The 15,062-nt window shown below is 43.0% G+C and overlaps 1 protein-coding gene across 1 annotated transcript in view; it reads right to left on the bottom strand.

Annotated features, from left to right (window-relative positions):
* Positions 1–3,063: 3,063 nt before the first annotated feature.
* BCAS1 (breast carcinoma amplified sequence 1) overlaps positions 3,064–15,062 on the bottom strand; it is a 35,468-nt gene continuing 23,469 nt past the window's right edge. Inside the window, exons 9-10 of the mRNA XM_027697584.1 lie at positions 9,398–9,664; positions 3,064–4,167 (exon numbers count right to left, since the gene is read on the bottom strand). Of these exons, the coding sequence (XP_027553385.1) occupies positions 4,093–4,167; positions 9,398–9,664 (342 nt within the window). The 3' untranslated portion in view covers positions 3,064–4,092. The remainder of the gene's footprint in view (positions 4,168–9,397; positions 9,665–15,062) is intronic.

The following is a 15,062-nucleotide window of genomic DNA, read 5'->3' as shown; positions in this document are numbered from 1 at the left end:
CCCACGTTTGTCCAGGCCAGAGTGGAGGTGGAGGCAGCCCATGGACAGGTTTGGGGCACCAGCTGTGGTGTCCCCAAAAAAACCAGCAATGGTTTGGTGCCAGCAACACCTCAGCCCCACAGGTCACATGCAGCCAGGGCCTCTCCCTTTCTGTGACCTCCTGTATGGTTCCTCATCCTTCGTGGACACTTTGCAGCCCCCAATATGCCCCACCACAGTAGCCCCACCATGGGAAAGCCCAGCAGGGCCACAGCAGCCATCACACACCTACTGTCCCTGAGCAGAGGCACAGAACCCAGCCCTCAGCGCTGCCTCAGTGTCCCTCTGTCCCCTAAAATGTCAGGGGAAGTGTAACAAGTCTGCCAGTCCCCCTCCCCACCCTGGGGACAGGAGACTTTGGGCAGGTGGTTGGTTGGACATGGGGATGGGTCTGGGATATGGAGATGGGTCTGGGACATGGAGATGGGTCTGGGACATGGAGATGGGCCCTCGCTGCAGCCTCTGCATGCCCTCCAACAGGGCCCCCTCGCAGACACCCCTCAGGAGACAGCCACTAGACAGGGCAGGTTGGAAAACCACCAGGTTTTTGGGGTTTTTTTTTGGTCTGTAGACAATGCTTACACCAAATAAGTAATAGCCGCTAAAGTGCAATCACCTGGTGTGTGTAATTAGCAGCTGGTTAATGGACAGACAGTTTGGGACTGGAGATCATGTTGTCCTGCTGGGGCTGAGCGTGGTGGGGTCAGCACAGGACAGCTCTGCTGGGAGTTATCTATGAAACCTTCCTGAAAGGCAGCACAGTTACACATCTGGGCACCTTCCAGAGAAGAACAATCGAGCTCAGATACACCTCCATGGAGATAATTTGCTTTCAGGTCAGGAAAAACTGCAGCACCCAACCCCTGTGTGCAGTGATGAGCTCGGCTCACTGGGGGCTTGTCCTGGGGACAGTGGGATGGACACCTGAGGCAGAGCCAGGAACTCCACCTGGGAACTTGCTCTTTTACTGAGGGGGAGAGAAACATCTGTCCATTAGAGGGAAGCACTTCTTACACAAAAAGTAGCAATTTTAATCCATTCCCTTTTATATTTATGAGATATATCTATATTAAGCATTATCTGCTTAAAATTCTTCCAAAATGCCTACATGAAACACATCTTAAGATCCTTGAAACAGTCTGAGCTGCTTCAAAAGATCTTGTGCATAAAGCCAGAGCTTATTTGTTGACAACAGTCTCTAAATGCAATGCATTGCTTTGGCTGCTCTTTTCCTTTGCCTTGGACTGCAGCCTCTTCCAAAGCTTTGATTTCCAAATGACTTGTTAAGCTTTACCGGGCCTGAACATAAAAGCTGTACTTTTATGTTTCTTATATGGCGTGTGGAATGCGGAAGCTCAACTTAACTGGGGATGCATCTCCTAAGACCTTTCTTCCTCTGGGGGCTCCATGTGTTGCTGCTTTATGAGAAGGCCGACTGGCTTCTTCAAAGCTTGTGCTGTTCCTGTTATCAGAGAGGAATCAAACAATTGGGGCAGTTTCTCCGTGGGAGGCAGTGCCAACACTAACCCTTATTTCATCTGCAATAATGGCTCCGTGGCACGAGGGGCATCTACAGCCAAACTCACTGTTTTTCTTGTTTTTCTGCCAAGAGGATTTCCTGATTCCTGAAATTAGCCCCATTGCCAAGTGATACGGTCCAGTCACGTGGTCAGCAGTCCTAATGGCCTCGGGAATGCAGAGTGCAACCAGCAGGGACCTGCTCCTGAAGAGTGGACTGGGGAAGGGTTGCTCTCCTCCACAGAAGGTCTGATCTGTCCATAATTTAACATTGATATCTACACTGTTTATAATGTAATAATATATATACAGTCTAAATTTTCATCCTGGAAAAGAGAAGGCTTTGGGGTAACCTCATTGTGGCCTTCCAGCACCCGAAGGAGCTACAAGAGAGATGGAGAGAAACTTTTTGCAAGAGCCTGGAGTGACAGGACAAGGGGAATGGCTTCAAACTGACAGAGAGTAGGGTTAGATTGCATATTAGGGAAAAATTCCTCCCTGTGGGGGTGAGGAGGCCCTGGCACAGGTTGCCCAGAGAAGCTGTGGCTGCCCCATCCCTGGAAGTGTCCAAGGCCAGGTTGGAAGGGGCTTGGAGCAACCTGGGCTAGTGGAAGGTGTCCCTGCCCATGGCAGGGGGTGGAACTGGTTGAGCTTTGAGGTCCCTTCCAACCCAACCCATTCTGAGATTCTATAATGTAATTGAGTAGCCAGAGCATATTTTTATTTGAAAAATGCCCAAATACTATTCTAACACAGAGGCAATTACAGCAGTGTGAAGTCAGCAGCTTATTCTCTGCTCTGGTAACACACACTGTGCTGACATCTGGCACTTTCATACCACTGTGTAACCATGGTGGTTGTCTCCCTGTATGTAGCCTTACATGCATTGATTTAATTAAAGCTCGTGTAATGTAGACAAAGCCTAAAACTTCTTTTTTTTCTGTGTATTTGTGTAGCAAGGCTGGACATAACAAGCCCAGTTCTTCTCTCACGCTGCCGTAACGGGGGATGCACTGGAGTCACTGGTCCCACACAGATGTACAAGCAGGACATTACAGATCAGGTTGAAACTCTCTAAAGGGTCCCTCTTAATTGATATCACTTTATATGGCATGAGAGGCCCATTGTGCCAGGGAGGGGAACAGAAAGTACCATTAGAGCTGAAGAACCTTTTGTCTGTGCTCCCTGTGCACAGAACCAGCAGCAAGTTTTGATCATTCACCCCAAGTCTGCAGGTTTGCAAAGGCACAACCTACCTACACTGGCTCATGGACAAACAAAGCTCTTTGTCCTCTCTGACTAGTTAGAACTGGAATTCTGTGGATTTTACAGAATTCTCCCCTGATTTCCAGTTATAATCTTCACTCCAATAAAGAATGAATAACAGCTATTCCCTCCACAGGCAGGGGTTGTATGTGCTCATTTCTGCCTTAATATCACGTCAATCATCAGACCACGGGGACATAAATAACAAACTTTGTTTTAAAATTAAAGCAGCAAAGGATCTTTTTTTTCCAAAGGATAAGCATTAGTTTATTTAAAGATAAGGAGGTCAAAATATACACTACTGTATCATTCAGATGCTAGTGTGGATTAAAATATCAGGCCTGTGGCTCCCTGTACAGGTTTGCCCAGGACTGAACAAACAGAAATCTTAATTTTCTGTAAAATTTATTAACTACAGTTATTATAGGAGTCTTGTGAAGCAGGGAGGTGCCTGGACAGCTTTGATTTTGGTTTTTATTAGGATTAATTACAATTATGGATATAAACAAATATCTGAATAAACAACTAAGTTTCCTATGATCTGAGAAACATTAATCCCAGGATTGTAGGTACAGCCTGGTGTTAGGAGTGCACGGGGACGTGGGTGCCCTCTTGTGTTCCTATTAGAACCTTAAATAGCTTTTAATTTGTTATCCCACCTCACCCAGACGAGAGAGACCTTGTCTCAATCACGTAAAGCCTTTACATTTTAGCGTTTTAATTTCCATTAATAACCAACAGGAAGCATAACTTTATAACCGCTGATTCTATTATTCTGCAGGCTTTTTTTTGCTAATTTCAGCTCTATTGAAAAACCACAAAAAGTGACTCGGTTGTTTTTACATTTGAGTATAACATTTATCAAAGGAGATTTTTGTTTTTCCTGGCTGCTTTAAAGCTCTCTAAAGCGGAGGGTTTGTTGCTCGTGCCTTGCTGCCCAATCTACATTCTTTTGTCACATGCATTTTTTTCCTGCCTTTTTTTTTAGTTCACTGCCACCTTCCTACCTTACATACCCTGCCCTCTACAGATTTAAAATCATCCACATGACCTTTCTTTAAACATACAACACGTTGCTTGGTGATCTTCAGAGTCGCTTTCTAACATCTAAGGAACAAACCCTGTAAATGATATACCTTAAATGATACACCAGTGTTTGCTTTAGCCTCAGGCACTTGATGACAGCCATGTAAAGGAAAGGAATGAGTCATGTCTACTGCAAGGGAGCTCACAGAGAGCTGCTGAGCCTCCAGCAGCCACGTGGAGTCATTACTTGGATTTCCCAGCAGGTAGGATGGACACTGGATCTGTTTGCACCTCTGCATCAGACATCCTTTTGGAACCCTGTGGAATAAGAGGGAGATCTTTAGAAATACTTTCAAATACTTCAGAGTGGTTAAGTCTGCAATTTTATCTTAGAGTTTTGCTACCAGACATTTCCCACTCATTTCACCTCCCTGCTATTTTTCATTTGCCCTTTATTTAATATGCATAAGTATGTGAGCACTACCTGTATCACGAGAACCCCAGAAATCTACTGCTTGTGATTTTGCCTAAACGTGTCGGTTATTTTAATATAATTTTCTCAATTGGCATGGAAAACAATTGTTTTCAGACACTGGACTAACACACCAGAGCCAAGCTGTCGTGCTTTTAGTACTGGTTTTTTGCCATAACTTTCTCTAAAATTTCCCTGGCCTAAACGCTTCACTGAAACCATGCTAAGAGCCCTTCAAGCATGATTAATAGTGTATTATAGCCAGCCTTGGTCTGCTCTAGGTTAAGGGAACATTAAATAGTTTTATGCATGACAGGTATTCTACAATGTTAGAGTGATAAAGCTTCTCTTACACTGCAAGTATAATTCTGGGTTTGGCACCAGTTCAAGACACTAATCCAGCTTAGATGAAGGCAATGTATAGCTCCAGCTATACCAACTACATTTTTCACTGGTAACTGATAAAAACTTGGCTTTACTTTAAGGTGCCTGACCTAATTTTACTGGTCTTGAAGTCATCAAAACCTCAAAATGTGACAGCAGAATGGACCCACAAGCAGTGTTTCAGAGGTCACTGTTAGCAGTGCGTGGGATGCCCATGCTGTTTGTAGCCAGATGCCCAAATCATGACATGCTAAACAGAAAAACCAGCATGACAAAGTTAAAGGTGACTGCTGTGTGCTTTCCCTGCAATGGGAACTCTGCAGATTCATATGTGAATTGTCCTTTCACACAGTCTGTTTCTACTGGAAACCTGACTCATCACTTCAGGACAATTCTGTGTCAGACATGGAGAGTGAAAGATTTCAGCTTCCTCATCCCTTTCAGGGAAGTAAAAACAGTGGGGTTTTTATACTGAATACACTCCACCTCACTGATCTCCTTTTACATTTTCACCTTTGAGAATCTAAGTATGAAAAAGAGCAGCCAAAAATCACAATGGGCTGAAAGAATCCCCTGTCTTAACTGTAACCTTGTGCAGCTCAACTGGCTGCAGTGGGTTTGCTTCTGCTTCCACTGATGTCGAGTTTGGAAGGTTCTCTAGAGCAGAATAAAATTTTTTGGCCATTTACATGCAGCAGCAAATCCATCATTTATCCATCAAACAATACCAAGGACCCAGTCATTCCAAATTTATCCAGCAACCCCAAAAACCTACACATCAGGTGAAAGATTTCCCACATTAAAAGAGTAATGGAGTCTGTCAGCTATAGCTGTTCCTGTCTGGGCACGAAGATATTAAGCTACTTCTAGACTAATCTAGGAAACAGGATGATACTATTTGCCATTCTTCCTATAAATAGGTGGAGGGAGGAGACAGGAGGGGGAGCTCATTGGAGATAATCCTCATTTTTGACTCATTTAGCACATTTGCAGTGGTGTCATGTTATTTGCTCATACTGCCGTCTCCCTGCTGCACCCATTTTCAAGGTGGTTGCTGATTAAAGCAGGAAGCTCTGAGGGAGACTGGCTGATGATTCTCGTTAAACTGGAATTTCCAAGCCGGGTGTGAAATAAAGAACTTTGTTCCTGCCCTTTTAACGGACAAATTCCAGCTCTGCCCTCGGATTCAGCAGCACAGGTAGCACTGGCTCCTCTCTGGCAGAGCAGTGGAAGTTGGCAGCTAAGCTGGAATATATTATTTTGGGCAGAGCACTTTTGAGTGCACACGCAGGAATGTCATGGTATTGGAGTATATTTTTTTCCCAGATTTTGCCCAGGAGAAGCCTGTGTCAGTGGGGCAGATACTCTGGGCAGAACAGGTCCCAGTAGTTTCCACATGCTGAGCTCTCCCAGCTTCTGACAACTTGAGCATGAGTTATTCCAGCTCAGAAAACGTCATTAACCTTTCCTCCCCCTCCCCTTTCTGCTTCTTTCTAATCTAATCTCTCTAAGACTCACTAAATACATTTTATATAGCTTATAAATTAATCTCTTTTGCCATAGGAGCAACCACTGGACCTTATCAGCTGTGCTCAAACCATGCAGGGCTGGAACACTCTTTGCTTGCATAAGTGGGGTCATTTGTAGCCAAAATTTCAGCCTTTGTTGGCCCGACTGGGAGCAGATGCTGGAACTGCAGTGTTCTCATCAGCTGCATTCCTGCACTCTGACATCCTCTTGCTCTGTGCCCTTTCCCAGAGGAACTGAGATCCAGGAGAGAGTGGTGTTAAAATATCTGCTACTGAAATAGCAGAACAGGAGGAGCTCAGTGGGCACAGGGCACGGGAGCTGCTCAGGCCCTGTTAAATATCTCCTCCTTCTCTTTTATCAGCATAAAGCTGAATTTTTCTGCTGAGTTGCCACCAAATACTCCAGCTCTTATCTTGAAATGGAGATTCTGGCATTGGTTTGTGTGTGTGATCTAAAACTTTGAGATTAATGATTACACCTTCCTGGGGCTGAGTCTGATCACCTGGGAGATGCAGATTATTTTTGGGAGTGTTGCAGAACTAGGTTTCTTAGGTATGGATAATCTTCCTGAGGATATTCAAAGAGAGGTGGTAATTTTTCATGAGAGATGTTCCATACACAGACCTCATTGTTATGGGTTTGTTTTTTTTTTTCCTCTGCCACTTTAAAAGCACAATAAACTGACCAAAGCAGCTTAACTGTTATCAAATACTTTTTTTTAAGAGCCATCTTCTGTTAATGGGAGAAGGAAGCTGCAGGAGTACTGTTGGCCTCTATAATTGCAACACAAGATAAGGAGCTATACAGCCAAACTGAGGCAAGCAAAAAGATCCCACAGAACATCTCTACTTCCTCTACCTTTATTCCGTGTTTTATTCCCCTTTTTACCTCTTCACAATCTCTTCTCTTGATCTAAAAGCTTTTTCTTGCCTTTTGAATCTGAACACCTTTCCTGCCTCTCTCTGTGTCTCTCATGATCTTGCCCTTGAAAGACTGTTTCCTTGTTAACTTGCACTTCCTCATATCTCCCTTTCCGGAATAATTTTAAATTTGTAACTCTTGCTAAACTCTACGAAGGATTTTTGGATACAGCTTGAATGAATGACACTATACAAAATAAAGAGTGACTATCAACAGATAAACCCTTTCTCACACAGCGAGAACTACAACAAGGGAGGGCTTAACATCAAGAAAACTTCAAACCAGAGAAACAAATCTCACTTTTCTCCAGAAATAATAGCGCCAGGTAACATTTGCCTAATTTCTAGACAACCTGTGCTAGAAAAATGTGGCTGCCTTCATCCCCTCCAGCTGACATGAGATATGTCACCACCATCCAAGCAGCTTAACAGCAGCCCTGCTCCTCCTGGAAGCTGGTGATACCCAGAGCAGGATATGACACCCACACACCACGTTTGTGAGCGTGGATCACGTTCCACACTTGCACCAATGTTGGGCACAATGAAAATCCACACAGAATTTGGAGGCAAAGGGGGTGAAGAAAGAAAAACACATGAGTATGTCTTTGGTAACTTCAGTCAGCTCACAGCTTCACGGAGCTGTATAACCAGTATCATCATATAATTCTGGCTTTTTCATGGCATATTAAGCACAAAGATCTCTCGTTGTGGCTTCAGTGGGAGACAAGATGAGCAGAAGCCAATGCAAGTTGGTTTTTACTCCAGGTGAGCTCCAATACTTTGCTCCATTGAAACTACAGGAAAACCCCACTGATCCATGGTGGACCAGGATTTTACTCTAGAACAACAAGGCTGAACTATTTCCAATCTTTACTGCAAGAAGTTATTTCTCTTTTGTTCTTAACTCTCCTTGTAATATGTCCTTGTTTTGGTGATGCAAATCACCCTCTGTAGGATACACAGTAATTCTGTGAAATGGTGCAAATAAAGCACTTCTTCTGATGTGGGAAAACATCTGCCTTGGAATGAGTCACACTGGTGTGCATGGCAGTGGCTTTATAACCCAGTGTCCTCACAGGGCTGGTTTCCAGCTCTGAGTCAGTATTTCAGTCTATACTGCCTGACTTTTCTTCTTGAAGGATTGCCTGGCTCTGCTTCTACCCTGACAGCCTTAGAAGTGAGGAAGGGAGGAAGGACAAAGCAAGCTGCACACCTCTTAGGGCAGCCAGATTCACTAGGAATCATTGCAGGCAACAGACACATCTGTTGAGTTTCTTTGCATCACTTGGAAGTTGTGGTGAAGCTTGGTTTGCACACTAAGTTTCCAAAGATGCTAAAAATGACCCCAGAGTGCTGCAGATCTGTTGTTATTGTGGCAATGTGAGGAAAGAGCTTTAAGCTGCATCCTTCCAATTGATTTATAAAAAGCCTCTTGCCAAGGCTTAAGAGGCAGTCCCAGGTCTAACCTGTGCTTCTGTTTCTACCTGTGCCCCTGAATACGGACAGGCAGAAAAATAAATCTCCATCTATTTAATGCTCTGACCAGTTGCACCAGTAACAAACACCAAGTCTTCTGGAAACTCTGAGTTTCAGTGTGCTGAATTCTTTCATTTTTGCATTTCAGGTTTCAATGAAGGGGGCACAGTGAATGTAGGCTAAGATTTAACAAAAAGCAATAAGAATAAAATACCATGTGTACTTTTGGTGTGCTTTAACGAGTCTATCACTGATTGCTGACACAATGTGCTTATCTTGCAACGACTATGCTGGTTCCTACCCACCCCAGTGGCCTCCCTTGTTTTTTTCCTTGCAGGGATTTCCCATTTTGCAGGGATATCCTAGCTGCTCTGAAGCAGACACTGAACCACCATCAGGGTGGTTGAGAGCAGGCAGGTTACTCTGGTAAACCAGCACCACCTCCACTTTTCCCCTATAAACACACCCTAATTTGAAGGTGGTTCAGTGCCTGCTATAGGAGCAGTTTAGTCATCCCCGTAGCCAAGGCATGAACCCCAAAAAGAGTGGTGTGGGAACAATTACAGCTCTCCCATGGCAAACCCTACCTGTGAATCAGTACCCTGAGGCCCCAAATTCCCTCCTTTGCCCAAAATCTTGCTGTTCTTTTGCCCAAGCCCCGCAAAGCTGCACTCCCTCAGAGCACAAATCCCCCATGGATAACAGCCTACAGGCTGGGCAGTTAAACAGCTGGGAAATACTAAAAAGAGAAGGTGAATTAACATACAAGGCCCTTGAAAAACCCTCCCAGAGACTGCCTCTTCTCTGTCTTCTTGTAGGAGGGTTCCTTGGAAGCGTCTCCTCCATTCTGGATGGAGTCGGTGTCGGCTGCCGGCTGCTCCCGGGGCTCTGGCTGCTCCCTGCTCTCCTGTTTGCTGCCCTTCTGCTTGCTCAGCTCCACCGTGGACTTCTTGTCTTTGGAGCTCTCCTTGCTCCTCTGGCCCACAGGGTCACCTTCAGCCGGGGCAAGCGGCCTCTCTGTGGCATTTAACGTCTGCGGCGGTTTCAGACAGGGGTTATTTTCAGTGGGAAATGTAGATATTTTGGAAGGCAACCCATAAATATGTTAAAAAAAAACAACAAACAACAAAACAAAAAAAAAGGAAAGGCCACCTGGCAGAGAGAAAGCCTGCTGTCCAACAGGTTTTCATTTACAGAGGTTGGGATGAACTCCTGCAGCCTCGGCTCAGGGAAGGGCTCCCAGGGAGCTGATGGACTTACATGAGCAAAGACTGCAAGATCAAACCATCCTGCATAAACCTGCCTTATTTCTGTCTGTGTCTCTGCTGAAGCTGGTTTAGGAGGCAGAGAACACGCACAGAGAGATGCAGAGTCACAAGGAGGCACTGCCCACTAAGACTCCTCCAGATTTTGCATCCCAAATGGTGAAAGCACTTAAAAAGTGCAAGGGAAAGATTTGGGAGAGAAAAGAAGCAAAAGGCACCATAAAGCAAATGATAAAAACAAATCTGCTGCAAAACTGCAACACTCCATCCAAAAATTAACAGCATAGGGTTTGGCTATGGAAGGCCACAGCATCTTAGAAAATTTCATGTACAAATGGAAAAGAAGAGACAGCAAATCTTCCAAAGAAACACAATCACAGAGCAAACTATTCATAGTACAGAAAACTCGGAGAAGTGCAGGATATGTTTGAAGTTCACAGGAGAAAACTCATATGTGGCAAAAAAAGGATCAGACAATGAAACTGTCACTGTTTGGAGAATAGCAAATGATGATGCTTTGCCTGGAAATCTGTTTGCAAATGGGATTTTCTTTTTTTCTTTTGCAAAAAAAGACTCATATTGTTCTACTTATTAACATCATTAAAACAGCACAAATCTGCCAGGTCGAAAAGGTGGAAATCTTACATCTCCCCTCAGGGCATGGCCCAGAGCTTAATGCTGTTTAATTTTTACAGCTTTGGGGATTTTACTGTTAGTCTCGAAATATTTGGTGTTCTTCTAAAGGCCTGGGGTTTTGTGCTTACATGACAGGCTCAGGTTTCACTAAAAACAAACACATTTTTAGATACTGTGATTTCAGAGAAAAACCTGAAGGTAGAGACTCTAGAGAAACAGAATGCAAATACACCTCTTGTATCTATTTTTAAAAATACCCTCAAGCCACTCTAATTTTGGGGAAACAAGAATGAGAGGGGGTAGCAAGGCTTGCCTTTTTCGCTTGATTCACCTTTCTTCCACACTCAACCTTAAAAAAAACCAAATTTAAGTTATAGAGCCTGCAACCATTTAATACATTCAGTCTTGACCAGAAGGCTCAAGTCCTCCACAAAATAATTGCTTGTGTTGAACTATTTCTTTTTCCAAAGGCCAGACATATGTGGGTATATATTTCCTTACATCAGGATTTGTCTGCTCTTAGAGTTAAAAATCCAGTCAGGAGCTTGTCTTTGCTCTGGATCTGCAGGAGGCACATGAAGCCATGGAGATGGAGGTGATCAGTGGCCTCACACACCACCTGGGAGTCACCACTTTATTCAAGCAAATTCAATAATTCAGAATAAAGGAGAACTGTCTTGTGAGGCTGCACAGACACCACACTCTACGTGCGTCTTCTTCACCTCACCTGAGAAAAGAGACCTGTTCAGATGCACTTTTGAGTGGCTCAAGTGATGCAGGAGCTTCCCCAGCACGAGGATGAACAGAAAGTCAGATTTAATTGTGTCTCCCTCTGTTTGACTCAGTTTAACTCTCAGTCCAGGAGCTCTCAGCTGCTGCTCCTTCTTACTCTTATTTGTTTCAGCTTTTGAAATGTCTCTTTGGTGCAGTTGCAAACGTGCACGTTCAGTTCAAAAACAACCACAGCACCCAAAATACAGCTCTGAGAGAGAATATAGCTCTGAGACTGGATATGCCTGAGTTCAGAGGTGCCAGAACAACCTCTGACCTTTATGAACACTCTGTGAAATCTGTGGGTTTGCTCTGTGGGTGTAAAATTAGGGTCTTCCTCACCACACGTGCTTGGTTGTTCAGTACTGAGCCAAACCCGAGTGGGATGCAACAGGATTATTTCTACGAGCAGGTTGGGCCTTTGATGTTAGTCAAACAAAACACTTTTAAAAAATATTCATAATACATTTTCCAGGCAAAATAAGAGGGGGGAAAAAAACCCCCACCTCCTATCAGATAATCTCTTTGAGGTGTTTCATATTAACCTTGAAAGGCAGGAAATTGGCATATTTGATATTGATGGGAGCAGCTCAGGAAATACGAAGTGAAGCCCATGAATAATGAAACATGTTAATGTTTCTTATTCTAAAGGGTGAGCTGCACCTGACAGATTGCTTTTCCTCTCTCAACGCTGGCAGTGCAACAGAAATAGGAAAAGAAAAGATGAACAGCAGAGTATTTTCCCCATCGTGTTACAGGAGACCTTAATCCAAGGTTGGTTTTTAAGTGAAAAAGGCAGATTCTGAAATTTCTGCAGATTTTGTGTCAGTGCTGTAATAAATTTCTGTAGCATTCGGAATGGCAGTGATGGAAAGTGGAGAAGAATCACAGCATTCCAGGGACACAATGGCATAATTTAAGGTGATCCTTTCACAGAAATCCCCCCAAGAAGTCAACAGCAGATTCAATTTTCACTGGGCTTTTCTGTGTAATAAAACTAAATTTACACCAGGGCAAGGGAGAGAAGGAGGAAGAATAATAAGGTGATTTACAAAAATGGAAGGCAACTGGCTGCTAATTAAAATAATAAAAAGTAGATCCAGGACTGTAACTTTTAGTGTTTTACCCAGATCACTTCACAAAACTGTTGTATGAAATTAGGAGCAAATGTCACAAGACAAGACTTCTGTATTTGGGATGCTGTTAGTGACTAATTCATAAAGATTAACCTTGGTGTCATAAGACATAATGAAAATAGGAAGAGTGAAAAATAGTTTTACTGTTAATTAAAAAAGGAAATTCTGAAATGTCAGTTTTTAATACAACTTCAGTTTTTCTCTTAAAGGAAACACTGTCCATACACAGAGCTTTGCTTTATCTCTGATTACTGAAAGATTACTCAAAGTAATTCTTCTGGGTATCCTGCCTTGCAACAGATGAGGTTTTTGTTGTCACACAAGGTAACAGAATTTGTATTTCTAATGAAAATATAATTCTTCGGAAGCATTTTAAAGCCATGCAGAATATAATGTAAATGTCACATCCAAAGTTTTGGGTTAGCTTTCATGAACATAGAATGAAAGAAACAAAAACAGAACAAGAAAAAATACTACCATGGCTTTTGTTAAATTGCAGTAAACAGTTTTCATTCTCACTTTCATTTCTCCTTTACAGAGTTTGCACCTAAATGATCTTTTCCTCAGAAGACAAGTAAATCAACAAAATAAAAATAATTCTAGCTGTGTGTATTTAGTTGCACTGCCTAAGCCAAGCTACATGCAGAAGGTAAAATAGCAGCAAGAGAGAGGAGCAAACCTGATCATAAACTCACTAATTAATTTAAGAAAAAAAACAGACCTGGAAAAAAGTTGGGTGTTTTTTTTAAAATCTGATAGTGACCCTTTAAAATCTTGTTTAATAGCACGAATAGGTAAAATAAATAGATAAGGAAAGAAATCAATGAGCATGGAGCAACTTTTCTCTCAGTGATTTTTACATTTCAAAAGGTGGAGTTGTGTGGAAGGAGGTGGCAGGAACCCATCACCAAAAGATGAAAAAATCCAGGCACTTACGTGGTGACTGGGGCCATTTACCACTTCGGAACTGGTTGTCCCTCCATCACCCTTGACTGACTAAAATAACAAAGGGTTACAGGACTTCTAACAGGGTTCATTGACACACATGAATAAAGGTTTGATTTAAGGCCACTCTTTGCAACCCTAAAACAAACCCAGACACTTCAGAAACTCCACCAACATTTCTGAAATACCCACAACCCCAAGGTAGATTTTGCAGGTTTTCTTCTGTCAGCCTGTTTCTTGCAAGCCAATTTTCCCATTAAGAAAAAATGAGAAACATGAGTGAGGTCTCAGTGGACCTGAGATCATATCAGTGCTAAACAAGACAGTGCTATCAGCCCTGCCACTGTAGTTTTCTAGGAAAGAGCTTTTTTTGCTTTGCAGAGCCAAATCCATCTTACAAGATCTAGTGGGACTTCCTTTCTATCCAATCAAGTGCATGTCCTGCGAATAATTAAAACCCACTCAGCTCTATAGGTATATTTTTATAATTTATCATCAGCGTCCATTTATTCCCAATTTTTGCTTCCCAGTTTATGCCTGCAGTCTATACACATCTAAGTGACAGCCCTCCTTGGTGCCCACTCTTCCCAATCCAAGTAGACCCTGAGGCTGCAGCACTGAGGGGTCACTCAGAGCAAACCTTGACTCTGAAATACCTTTTTTTAAGGTACAATCCCCTGTTTCCACTTAGCTTTAAAAATGAGAAAGCCCTGTTGGACAAAACCAGCTCGATGAGTAAATATCACAAGCTCTGTGACAGTTAAATTAAGCTTTAGTCACAATTAGTGCCCCAGAAAGAACAGGAGTGGTGTGTACATTTGTAATTAGGAGCCGTGTTCTGTGGTATTCCCCTGAGTGCTGCACAAGCCACAGAGCTCAGCAGCAAAGCGTAAAATAAACTCCAGAATTTCAAAGAGCCCAAATTTAAATGTCATTTTTCATTGCCTGAGTTCAATGAAAACAATGAAAGGATGTGACTTTTGTTCTAAAGATAGATCAGGCGGAATTGTGGTTTTTCTGCAGCCTGTAGATTTGTAACGTGAAGCACAACAGTGTCAGCTCCGTCCTACAAACGATGTTATCACAAGGACCTATTTCAGTCCCTGATTTTCCTATAAAACCACAGAAAATCAATGTGTGCCAGCAGCAGGATAGAAAACCAAACCACTCCGTGACAATTCATTACTTTCGTGGGAAAAATTCTCTCTCTGGAACGTGTTGTTGCTCAGCCTCCTGTGTTTGTGCTCGTGACGCTTTATCTGTGCAAGAGGTTGCAGAAATGGAGGGGAGGAAGCACAGCGTGGTCTGTCTTTACACTGCAGGAGACAAACTCAGTCCAGAGCGTATGAAGATGTGCTGTGATAAGATCTAGTTCACATTTCTATCTCAGCAAGGCTCAGATGCCTCCAGAAAAAAAAGTTTATGCTGTAACATCCACCAGTGTTACCTTTTCCCTCCATAAACACCCCAAACCCAGAAAAAAAATAGCCCTGCTTTAGCCAACATCTAGTAATCCATCTCTCTCTCTTTTTTTTCATTATTTATTTTTATTTTTTTTACCAAAAATAACAGAGTAAAGACCTTGAGGTCTAGACAAAGTTCCCTCTTGCTGTCAGTGAGACTCGATCCCAAGGATTTCTCTCCAGCACTGCTGACCTCTTATCCTTGCCTTTGGTCA

Source organism: Neopelma chrysocephalum, unplaced genomic scaffold (genome assembly GCF_003984885.1).
Source record: "Neopelma chrysocephalum unplaced genomic scaffold, ASM398488v2 Primary Assembly neopelma1_119, whole genome shotgun sequence".
Lineage (NCBI taxonomy): Eukaryota > Metazoa > Chordata > Aves > Passeriformes > Pipridae > Neopelma > Neopelma chrysocephalum.
The sequence above is the reverse complement of the archived record's forward strand: the minus strand, read 5'-3'. Positions and strand labels throughout refer to the sequence as shown.